General features: G+C 40.0%; 2 protein-coding genes across 2 annotated transcripts in view; one reads left to right on the top strand and one right to left on the bottom strand.

Annotated features, from left to right (window-relative positions):
* Positions 1–740: 740 nt before the first annotated feature.
* On the bottom strand, positions 741–12,421 carry LOC133537361 (basic salivary proline-rich protein 4-like). The gene is made up of 2 exons (XM_061878384.1): positions 12,217–12,421; positions 741–1,300 (listed from the first exon to the last, which is right to left on the bottom strand). The coding sequence occupies exons 1-2, from the start codon at positions 12,266–12,268 to the stop codon at positions 1,005–1,007; spliced, it is 348 nt and encodes a 115-aa protein (XP_061734368.1). The 5' UTR covers positions 12,269–12,421; the 3' UTR covers positions 741–1,004.
* pcp4b (Purkinje cell protein 4b) overlaps positions 8,801–13,027 on the top strand; it is a 76,537-nt gene continuing 72,310 nt past the window's right edge. Inside the window, exon 1 of the mRNA XM_061878385.1 lies at positions 8,801–9,011. Within this exon, the coding sequence (XP_061734369.1) occupies positions 9,003–9,011 (9 nt within the window). The 5' untranslated portion in view covers positions 8,801–9,002. The remainder of the gene's footprint in view (positions 9,012–13,027) is intronic.

Here is a 13,027-nt window from a genome sequence, read left to right as displayed (position 1 = left end):
AAATCACTGGAGAAAATAAGAGTAACAAAAAATTCAGCTCCAGGAAGACGGGGTCAAAAGTCTCTTCAGCATCTGAGGAAATACAAAAAACAGGAATCAAAAAAAAGGTTCAGGACAAAGGTCAAAATGATAGCGTTCAGGTTAGAGTGTACCACAGGCAACAGACGAACTGGCACTGGCTGGGTGGAGATCCAGGGCTTAAGTCAGATCGTTGATTAGGTGCAGGTGGGCTTGGATGGCTGACAGCACACCTGCAACTGACGACCAGTGACACAAAAGGGAAAAAAAAGACAGGAGAACCGCCCTCATGACAGTTTAACGCTGCGTGTGACGTCACAGTGCTAGCGCATGCCTGTTGTTTGAAAGGTCCACTTTGACCTACTTTCTATATATATATATATATATATATATATATATATATATATATATATATATATATATATATATATATATATATATATATATATATATATATATCTTGATTGGATTATCCAGAGAATAGTGCTCGATACCGTGGTAGAGCGCAATATGTAGGTGTGGGAAAAATCACAAGACTACTTCATCTCTACAGAACTGTTTCATGAGGGGTTCCCTCAATCATCAGGAGATTATAATGGAAGCATTCACATACAATGGTTTATATGAGGTGGTCTTGTGATTTTTCCCACACCTATATATATGTATATATATATATATATATATATATAAAATTTAATGTATTTATTTTGTTATTTTTTTATTTATTTTTATTTTTTTCCTTTTCTCCCCTCCCTCAGGGGGGGACTTCGACAGGGCGGTTGCTGGTTGTTCCATCTCCATCGTTGGGGTCCCTGCGGGTGGGGTGGGTGGTCCCTGCGGCCCAGCGCTGGGTGGTCCTGTGGCGGCCGGCTCGGGTGGGGTGGCCTGGTGTGGGCCGCGCCGTGCTCCCCGGGGGTGGGGGTGGGCTCGGGGGGTCCCGGGTGCTGGTGGGGCGCGGGCGGTCTTCCCGTCCGGCTGCAGGGAGTCTATGGGTTCTCCCGGGCGGGGCGTCCCGTCTTTCTGCCCGTGTGGGGGGTTCTTTCTCGCTGGTTTGGGGTCTGGCCGTCCGCTGTTTCTCTGGTGCCCTGTCCTCTGCCGGGCGCGTCTGTCTGCGGCCTGCTGCCGGCTCTTCCGGGCGGCGCAATGGGCCGGGCTCTCTGGTTCCCGCCGCTGGCTGGCCTGGCTGCGTGGGGCGGGTGGTCCCTGGTTCCCTGGGCGCCACACCTGCTGTTTGGGTTGGGCTCTCTGGGCGGCTGGGTCCGCACTCTGGCTCCCACGCACACTAGGGGTCAAATATATTGTAAATACAAACACACATATACTAACACAACACACACCGTTACTCATACATACAAACGCCCATACATTGGTACCTACGCTCCCACATACATACACAAATACATTACATACCTACATACTCCAAATCCGTCCATCCACGCGCACATTCACGGTACGAACCTACATATACTGTACATATACATTTACTGTACAAACAAACATACATATACTGTACATATACATTTACTGTACAAACATTCATATACACATTGTGTTCATATACAAGTACATATACATACATGCACTCATGCACATAATCATGTTTCATCAAACATATATCAATGCTGTTGCCCTAGGGTAAACTGGGTAACACAAGGCATATTGACAGAGCTTAAACCATTGTTACTATAACAATCTACAAGATTAATATAGGTTGCCTCTCTCTCTTCCCTTTCATCTTTCGGTATTCCTTCTTCTTTTTTCTTTTTCTTCTTTTTTCTTTTCTTTTTTTTCTTTTTTCTTTATTTCTTTTTATTTTTTATTTTTTTTATTATTTTTCTAGCTATCATTATGTATACGTATTGTTGCATTTGAACAACTTTATTGTTGATAATAGAGATAATCTATTGGTTTTGTTCATGATCAATAGCACTTTTTCTATTGGTATTTGTATTGCTCCAGTTTTAGTGTAAAAATGCTCATTGTCATTACGATATTATTTATTTCACTAACTGCTTATTTGCTATCACTTTTACGATCATATTTGTACATATTATGTATGTGCTGGTGTTGTTCTATTGTTGTTGTTGTTATTGTTGTATTTGCTGTTGTTGTTTTTGCCTCTCTGTCTAATCCCCCTCTTATCCCCACAATTTCCCCCTCTGTCTTCCTTTTTTTCTCTTTCTATCCCCTCCTGCTCCGGCCCGGCTGCACCAAATGATAATATAAATACATTTAATAAAGTCACATTCAAATAAGACAACAAGAGAAGTATCTTACACTTCTCTTTTGTAAAGTAAATCTGAACAGCCGATTTGGGCATTTACATCAACTATATGATTTGCCTGAGAAGCTGGACAGGACAAAAAAAAAAAAAAGAAAAAAAAAAAAGCCTTTTAAAAAGAAGTTGGTGAAAACAATAAGAGATGAGTATTGTACAATCTAGGACGAATATCAGAGTAATTTGCCTTTGTGGCGTGTCTAATATACAATGACAACATTTTCTTAATGAAACGGCCAAACGTAAAGCGACATTTTGAAACAAGTCGCCATGAAATAAGAAGTATTCTACGCATTATCGGTCTGCTTCAATATACCGTATATTACGGACCATAGGGCGCAATGGATTATAAGGCGGATTGCCGATGAATGGTCTATTTTCAATCTTTTTTCACATGTAAGGCGCACAGAAATAGGGTGCATTAAAGGAGTCATACCATTTTTTTTTTTTTCTAAATTAAAAACTTGTGGTATACATAACATGTCATGGTGGTTCTTTGGTCAAAATGTTGCATTGATTGTTTTACAGATCATATTCAAGCCACTTTCAAAAATCGCTTACAGATGCACCGTTTTGTAGGCGGTCTTATTAACGCGGCTGACCTTCGGCAGCATCTTCTCCCCATCATGTATGTTGTAGCGGTGTAGTGTGCAAGGACGGGAGTGGAAGAAGTGTCAAAAGATGTTTTAATGACACTCAGACTTTACTTAAATCAATAACGGAGAAGCATTTTCTCATCCACAAACAACACCGGAAATGTGTCTCGTGAAGAACCGTCCGATCGGAACTCTAATAACTAAAGTTCCTTTGGTGAATAATGTAAACTCACTACACCGGTAGGTTTTAGCGCTTTCATGGTGAGTTTACTGACAGATATAAGTAAGAACTTTACACTACTTTATATTAGAAATGGCAACAGCGGAGGATGAACATCCCACAACAAGAAGATAGAGAAAAAGAAGAAGCTTATCGACTACGGTGTTGTCATGGACTTCAAAGGTGGAAGCACACAATTTTTCAGCACTTATGCAGATCCCTAATACAGATCAGCAGGTACCAGAGTGTAAGACAAATTGCTTTTGCATTATATTATGAAACAAAACGGCAGATAATGTCTCACCTTATTTACACACACCATAATAATACTTGTATGTTTAACGCACCGACAATCCATTAAGCGGTGCGGCTTCATAGCTTACCAAAGTTGTACTAAAACATTTTAAAGGATTTTGAATTGGCGTGTGTATTATTTTATATTTTCAATGGAACTGTCTTGTGGTTCCACGGATATGCACGTCAAAGTATCCAAGCGTACAGACTTGACAATAGATTTAATATTTTTCAACACAACCATCAAATGATATACTCTCTTCCAGGACTTTCCAGTTTCGCACCAAACTTCTTTCTTCTACTGCACCCGGCCACTCACTGTTAAAGACAACAGATGATTAGATTAACACGTACCACCTGTGAAATCTAATCACCTGCCAGCTGTGGTTCGCCGTCAGCACATTTTCCGCCCCTGCCCGATGGTGCTCGTCCTCAGCACCATGGACAGCGGCTGTGACTTTTGCTCCTGCAGGCAGCTCTGGCTACATCTCCCCCCACAGGAACAAATAAAATGTTGGTGTTATTTATTTGGGTCATATTGCCATCATATTGCAGTCTACATGTATTCCCTTATGTTTGAATGCCATTTACTGGTCACACTTAGCATTACACCATCTACCACATTAAATAGCTTCGAGGTCGGTAAGCAAAACCTGATTTATTCCGTACATTAGGTGCACCGGGTTATAAGGTGCACTGTTGAGTTTTGAGGACAAAGGATTTTAAGTGCGCCTAATAGTCTGGAAAATACGGTGCATGAAAAATAAGTTTAGACTTGTTCACATATAGTAAAATATATGACTCTCATGGAATTGCATTTGAAAATATTTGGGTTCCATGTGTCTCTCAGCCTGAAAGGTAGTAGGACAGTGTCTCGAGTGCGGAGGCGATACCACACAAGAGACAGTCCAGTCTGGTGGCATTTGGTTCCATAAATGTCAGAGAACATTTTTGTCAATAATTATGTATTTTAAAAACAGAAACAATAATAATAAATAAGAGCAAGTCATCAGCTTTGAGGAAACTGTGCACAGGTAAGTTCCAAGAACTTGTGAACATGTGAGGAATGCACTAGAAGGTGGGTTCTTTGACCCTTGGGCCCAACTTTTCCACTACAAAGGAGCTCGGGCCCTCTCAAATATTAACAGTGAATTAGTAATCTTGATCCTAATTGTATTCAATAATTATGTCTAACTTACCTAGTTTAGCCACCTTGTCAAATGTAATGGTACTCTGCGTTTTATATATTTAACACATAAACCTTAGGTTTCAGTCAGGCTGTTTGGAATAAGTACTGACCAAATATTCTGCGTAAGAAAGCACTCATAAATAACTGAGGCAAATGTCAGTTACATACAAACCATACATTTACATTAATGTGCTTTTTCATATTTTCATGGATAAACGTCAACCCTTTGGATATTATTTTAACGTATTTGGCAGGCACAGAAGCTGGCTTTGCTCCAGTGTGGTGCAGACGCTCGAACTGCCTCGTCAAGTTGGTTATGTTTTTCATGATTTATTTATTTAATTGATTCTCTGCACTGTCCTTCGCACTCACTTCCTTCATTCCAACGGTTGGAAAACAAAGCAATGTTGATCTTTAGCTAAAAGCTAACACTAGCGAGTAAGACTGGATGTTCATACAGGGTTAAAATATTTAGTGCTGAAATAAATAAACCAAATTAATAATGAATAGGGACAAGCGGTAGAAAATGTATAAATGGATGGATATTTCTTATCTAAACCGTACATAAAAGTGCAAATGAAAATAAAGCTTCACCCCATTAGTCGTATTTTTTGTGCTGAAACTTCTCTATGACTATAGCTTCAGACTTATTCTGTTTGTTTGAGATTGTCATTACTGCCACAAGTGGTGGAAAAGTGTATTACAAGTGAGTACAACTGCGGCACAAGAGGACCACAACTGAGAAACATCTATTTTTGGCGTTCGCTAAAGAAACACTGACCCAGAAGGCACATCAGTGAATTCCGAACCTCACAAATGATCTTAAGAGTCTGTCATGTCTGGGATCATGTTTTGTTTAAGTTATGTCCTGTTTGTTTTTTGGTCTCTTTTTAGTTCCTTCTTTTTTCACTCCCTTGTCTTGTTTCCTGGGTTACCCATTATTTTCACCTGTCATGTCACGCTCCTGATTTGTTTTGACTCACGCACCTGTCCAATCACCACAACATTATTTAAGCCACAGTTGCCAGGTACTCAGGCTGGCGACATCACCCTCGATCACCTTCTACAAACCCATACTATCCATGCCAATGATCCATGCCCCTTGTCTCGTTCAAAGTAAGTTTTTTTTGTTATTCATGCTATAGTGCAAGTTTTTGTTTTATGTTCATAGTTTTGCCTTAGTGCAAGTTTTTGTTTTTAGACCCAAGTTTTTGTACCTCCCCTGCGAGCACTTTTTGTTTGTTCCTTTTTTTTTTTTTGAGTAAAATTAAGTATATCATTACCTTCACGTCGTGTCCGGTCCAATCACTTTGCACCACGGGAAAACAAACCACACCACAGTCCACACTATGACAGAGTCCTTCTAACAGCAGTGCAATGAGGACAAGTCTCCATGTTTACTTCCTGTTAACGCAATGTCCAACTATTTTGTTTTTGCAGTTAATATATAGGAGGTGTCCTTTAAGAGATTGAGAACGTTTTCACAGTTCTGATCAGACGAGGCCTCTATAGAAGCTCTGCGACCATCTGCTCCATTTGGCAGCAACAACCAAAAAAAACATACTTCTGTCCTTTTAACTTATTGTACATGGAGGATTTTGAAGGCTATTTCTGTAGAAAGGAAGAGCCCACAGCCAACATTTGGAGCAAATCCAGCTTGTCAGACGTTGACATGCTGGCCGGGCCTCTTTTCTAATCGACTCCCTCCATCCATCAAGAGTCCATGGGGACATGGCTTGGACTTGGACCTGGCTGGTCCTGTTCCTGCTTTAGCTTTAAGGCACAAGATGACACTCAGTAGTAAACATATTGTCAAAACTGCATTGCAAAAGCCCCATTTTGTTTTTGTTTTCTTATATCACGTGACGTTTTAATTGCATTGGATTGTGAGCGCTGCTCTGCATTCCCATAGGACACGGGTAGGGAACCAATGGCTCTTGAGCCAAATGTGCCTCTTTTGATGACAGGCTCTCACATAAATCTTAGGTGACATTGCTTAACACGATAAGTAATCAATAATTCCGCTGGTAATCACAATTTTGAAAATAACGTTCAAAATATAAAACATTCTCATGCATTTTAATCCATCCATCCGTTTTCTACCCCACCTGTTAAAGAAGTTGCATTATCCATCCATCCATTTCCTACCGCTTATTCCCTTTTGGGGTCGCGGGGGGGCGCTGGCGCCTATCTCAGCTACAATCGGGCGGAAGGCGGAGTACACCCTGGACAAGTCGCCACCTCATCGCAGGGCCAACACAGATAGACAGACAACATTCACACTCACATTCACACACTAGGGCCAATTTAGTGTTGCCAATCAACCTATCCCCAGGTGCATGTTTTTGGAAGTGGGAGGAAGCCGGAGTACCCGGAGGGAACCCACGCATTCACGGGGAGAACATGCAAACTCCACACAGAAAGATCCCGAGCCTGGATTTGAACCCAGGACTGCAGGAACTTCGTAGTGTGAGGCAGACGCACTAACCCCTCTGCCAAGCGTGAAGCATTAATGCTAAGTATTTTATTTATTATTAGTTAGCTTAAGAATAAAAATGGGCCCCATTCAGCAATAAGTTCCTAAATTTTCCTCTTATCTTTCTTCCTAAGTGATTTCCTAGGAGGAGTCCATTCAAATTCATGACGTGTTCTTAAACAGCCAAATTGTTCCCACCTGCTGTTCTTAAGTTGCTGAATGCCAAATGGTTAGCACGTGCATGTCTATCATTATGTGCATATAACCACGCCCTTATTTCCACAATACGCAAACGTAAACACCCTTAATTCTGTAATTTGCGTTGGTAAACGCCCGTAATTCCCCATAAAAGGGCACAATTCCGGTGGAGAAGCTGAACATCAAACACACGGAGGAAACTCAAAAAGATTACAGGAGAGAAATTTGTCTTATGCCACGGGGGAAATACATAATGTCAAAATGTAAGTTTCAGAAAGGGGGCACCACTGAGGTAGCATAAAGCACGAATCTGCGGCAAAAGCATTGCCATTGTGTAAGTTGAGTTGCAACAGGGTGTATCTATCTATCTATCTATCTATCTATCTATCTATCTATCTATCTATCTATCTATCTATCTATCTATACCTACCTACCTACCAGTCTGCCTGCTTATCTATCTATCTATCTATCTATCTATCTATGAATGATATCAATTTAACATTAGGCAATAGAAGTAAGGGAACTTGTCACACTTAAGAACAAATAGGCCACCCTAAGAGTCCTCTGGAGCACTCGTAGAACAAATCTGTCATGATCCGCTACTTGGATCATGTCATGTTCTGGTTTTGTTCTGTTTTGTTATCATCCTGTTTAGTATTTGACGTCCTTAGTTCCTGGTGGCACTTCCTGTTTTGTTTCTGTTGTCATAGTTACGTATTTGTGTCACCTGCCTTCGGTTTTTCTCACGCACCTGCTCTGTGATTATCTCCTAGTTTCTGACTCTACTTAAGCCTGTCTTTTTCGTTACACGCTCTCGGATTCTCAGTTTGCTATCCCGTGCAACAGGTGACATCGCTATTCCCGCATTGTGGTAAAGACTTTTCGTATTCGTTAGCTTCCATGCTATTCTTTTGTTTGCTTGTCCCTAGTTCACATGCTAGCGCATTTTGTTCCTTCTAGCTCCCATGCTAGTTCTGTTTGTTTTGTCTGTAGTGCCTTGTGCAAGTGTTTTTGTTTGTAGTAATTTTTTTTGTACTTAGAAATAAATCATCATTCTTACCTTCACATTGTTACATTTTGACTGCACCAACGAGAGAACGCAATCCACACCCCGATGCCCACCAAGCGTCACAAAATCCCATACAAAAAACTTCGTAAGTGAGCCTAACAACAAAATTTGTTCTTAAGAACGGTTGCTGAATGGGACCCAGTGTCATTAAAAAGAACAAGAGACTACTCCAAAAATGTTGGTCTTACTTAAAAATGCACGCATTTAGTTTTATTCAGTGTTAAAAAAAATATTATATGGCTCTCACGGAAATACATTTATAAAATATTTGGCTTTCATGGCTCTCTCAGCCCAAAAGGTTCCCGACCCCTGCCATAGGAGTACTTCACGGACTATTTCAAATGCAGGAATAAACAGCTTCCCTCTCAAATTTGGGAGTGCAGACGCTCTTATGAAATCATTCCGACATGAATGTGCTTCTCCCCCTTTTTGTTCAAGTTGATCGCCATGACGGAGGGGCTTCCAGCGTGTTGAAACATCTGGGGTGGTAACTTCAGGGAGACCCCGGCTCGCCCACGGCGCCGCTATTGGCTCATCGCTGACGTGAGTCCACGGAGGAGTCGGCTTGAAGACTTTATAAAACCTTCCCTGCGCGCTGCGAGTCACTCTCTGTGAAAGCAATCTTGCAGAAAGATCGTCACACCTCCACACCAAAAGGCGCACCATGAGCGAGGTAGGATCATTGCACTTCTTTTTTTTTAAATGGGCTTTTACGCACGGATTGTCATATGAACAGCGGACGCATCGTTAGGGAGGATTGTAAAACTGTACCCTTCTGCCTTATGTTTCTCTTTTACTGTCACGTATCGTCACTTTTCATGATTAATTACATGCATTATTAATAAACTACTGATTGCAATTGTGCATTTACGCAGGTATATTGTATAGATTCATGATTACATTATTAATATATAGTTCATCTGAGATGCAATGCATTCATTTTACCATTTGTAAGGGCTCTAAACACCACTGCAAGAACAATATTTGGAGTATTCTTGTAAGAAAGAGTCAAGATGCAACTCTACCCCATGAAAACACATGTTAATAATTATGTAATTTAATTTGAAAAAATAGATTTACATTAAAGTTTAATTTATTTTTTATCAATTTACATTACATTAAAACATTTTTTGACAAGCTCCCTTATGTATCTTTAGCTGTCATTTTTCACTTTTGATGATATTTTTCAAGTGGTGTTAATTAATAGCGTGTTGTAATTGTGCATTTATGCAAAGATCTTGTTCACAGAAGTTTGTGTCCTTCATTAGAAAAGCAATTAGGCAACATACATTTAAATGAAGAACTGCACCCCCCCCCCCCCCCCCCCCCCCCCCCCGCCACCCCGAAAGGGACAAGCGGTAGAAAATGGATGTTATCTAATTCATGCAAGTTGTGTGCTTGGTCACTGTACATTAATATACACTCATTTAAATGTACTAAATAGTCCATATTTATTTATAATAAATTTTCTCATCCTTTGAATACACACTTCCATCCATCAGTCACCCATTACAATATAACCATTTATTTTATTCTACCCAGAAACACTATTTCAACATATTCTGTTTTATGTCCGCTTTCTCCTAACACAATTTAAAACACGGTGCATTTGAATAATAGGCAATAGACACTTGTCAACATCTCGGACATTGCTGCATTGTTGCCATGCAAAGCGGTGCTGCATGGGCAAGGTTTAGGACTGTCTTGCTGCACAATTCATGAACACGCATCATTTTTGCAATTGTGGCTCCAGGTGAAAGAAACATTTTGTTTTTTATGTGCAAAACAATGCAAATCATCAGGTACCTCTGCGCTGGTCCAATGCAAGAAATCGTAACAAAGATTTTTTTGGTTTGTTTAAAATAAGTAACAAATAAATACTTTCAATGATAATACAGTCAAGGATGTTTTAATATAACCAATAAGTTATTAAACATTAAAGCTTAACATCAATAAGTCGATTAATTGATTTAGTATTGTCAGAAGGGAGCGTACTACTAGACTGCAACCAGCAGAGGCGCTGTTGATACAGTCCCAACACTACGAATACAGCTATGGCAATAATCATCAAACTTTTTTGCACCACGTAGTGCCAGAAAAAAAACTTTTTGGTATGCAAATACCTCCATTGCTTTCCCGACTTCCGCCCACTCACTGCGGTTTAGCTTCCAGTATGTGGCATGAACTGGCAGGTGAAGTAGGTTCCACGTGAATTTTGTGGCAAATAAGCTTTCAATTTCAGTACATCTTCTGGTTGATAAGTTTAAGTTTAAACCATATATTTATTTCATATGTATACTTATTTGAAAATGTTGCCTGTTCTTGAGTACCACTTCATGGAGCCTGCACGCATACCACCAGTAGTCCAGCAGACACAAGAAATTAAAACAACGTTGAACAACTTGTTGAATTAGGTCCTGATGTTGAGTAACTCAAACCTAACGTAGAAACATGGTTTTTGATGACATTTAATCAATGTTGGGTTCTGACGTTGATTCGACCATTGAATTTTGGTCATATTCCAACCAGTATTTTACAACACAATTACAACATTGAAACCACAGGCAGCTTGACAACGTTTATGCAAGGTCAGGTTGTGATGTTTATTTGACCATTTGAAATGTTGTCATTTCCCAACCAACAACATTGATCCAACCTTAGACACCAACGTTGTCTCAATTTACAAATACAACTATTTTGCAACGTGGTTTCAAGTTGGTTTTAAAGGACATGTATGTATAATAAACGTTGTATCAATGTCTTGTGCCTGCTTGGAGTGTACTTGTTCCAATGTGCTGTGGACTCAATACAACATTGGCATGGAAACAGGCGTTCAGAACATTCACATAGAGATCCTCTTATCCAATTAGCATCAATTTACTGTAAATTTTCTGTATAGTCTGTTAAGGAAATTAAGTTAAATATCCATCCCTGGTATAAACACTTGGCATGTTTCGATCTGATGATATCAGATATTGGTCCGATATCAGAAAAAATACATTATAATGCATTATATGCATCTAAAATCACCGATACAAGCTCAGATACATCCAGGCCCGCAGCGTGTTTACTTTTGCAAAGCTGGGCAGTCAGTTAACATCTGAATATCCTCAAATAAGCACACAAGGTTAGTCTTTTCTTTTCAAGTCTTTTACAAAAGGTACACATGGTAGGCCGGGGCTATTCAACAACATAATGAAGAGGGCCGCAGTTTCAAGAGCCCAAGGGCTCAGGGGCCGGACATTGAAATGTGGTTGTTTCGGTAGAAAGTGCCTCCGTAGGTTTTATTCCTTTGAGACTGTGTTTACTTAACACATTGACTTTAAACTGCACTGTCAATAAATTCATTATTTTGCCCTCGCTACTCGTTTCCAGCATGTGCAGCTAGTTAACTGCATGAAGAAACAGATGCTACATACGTTCTGTTAAGTATTGATGTTCCTTCTTTTGATTTATTTGCCTTCTTCAGTTTTATTTCTTTACACTTCTTTCTTCATATAAGTTTGTAAGACTGAACATAATAAACATTACAAATGTATAACGTCCTTTGTGTAATTTACATAAATAATGTCCTCTGTATGTATATTTTAAGAATGTTTAGTGTTAACATATTCACACAATAACAACAAAAGTTTACACACTTAGAAATTACACAATTTCCCACACCAAACCTTGCACACGATGTACGGTACTTATCACAATTAAATCTAAGGTGGAGCGTTGTTGCCCTCTACTGGGCAATGACGCTACGTGTACTAAACAAGCTCAGAGTTACTCTCAGACAAATAACCACACGAACACAAATACAAAAGACATCACAAAGTCAGAAATTTCAATACAAAACAAAATATCTTTATGCACAAATTATATCTACTTACAAATGTTAGACCAAGTTTGGTGATGAAGCTTGCACGCTGGAATTTCTACCATTGTAGCTGCTTGTCTGGATCAATGTGTCCGTGGCTTAAAAGGTCCTTGCTCAGGGCAGAACATTCGTACATTGTTGTCCAGTCGTTGTTAAAAGTCCAACTGTTGCCATTTATTTAGATTTTTTTTTTCAGGGTTGAATGAGTAGTCTTCTTTTGCCCCACTGCTGCTTTATTGTGACACACATGCCTCGCTGTTGCCCCCTGCTGTGTGGTGGTAGCACTGCGTTCATGATCAACCCAAGTTTGAATGGTTTCATCGAGCCTATTCAAGCGATGATTGGCAGGCCAAATTAAAAGCTTTGGCGGGTTGAATGTGGCCCGCGGGCCGCCAGTTCAATAATAGAGCCAGCGGCTACACAACAGCTAAGCACACAATGGCACTCAAGCTACACGTATGTAATACACGTCCTTGAACATCATTGCAGTCTAGAACAGCACATTTGTCAATTAAAAACAAGTATCAAATAATTATAGTTGCGTATTATCAGAAAGCACCTCGCCTTCCGCCCATGTGCAGCTGGGATAGGCTACAGCACCCCCCGCCACCCCATAAGGGACAAGTGGTAGGAAATGGATGGATGGATTATCAGAAAGCGTATTTAGGAAGTATCCACTAACAAACGTGTCCGGATCATTCAACTTACTGTGTCATGAGCATAATTTAATGAGTTATTGTGACCACAGGGTGACTTCGGAAAAACAATTACCACCCCACTTCAACCTAAAGACGGCATAAATCCATTCCAAATGGTTAATAATA

The sequence above is a fragment of the Nerophis ophidion genome, linkage group LG18 (genome assembly GCF_033978795.1).
Source record: "Nerophis ophidion isolate RoL-2023_Sa linkage group LG18, RoL_Noph_v1.0, whole genome shotgun sequence".
Lineage (NCBI taxonomy): Eukaryota > Metazoa > Chordata > Actinopteri > Syngnathiformes > Syngnathidae > Nerophis > Nerophis ophidion.
The sequence above is the reverse complement of the archived record's forward strand: the minus strand, read 5'-3'. Positions and strand labels throughout refer to the sequence as shown.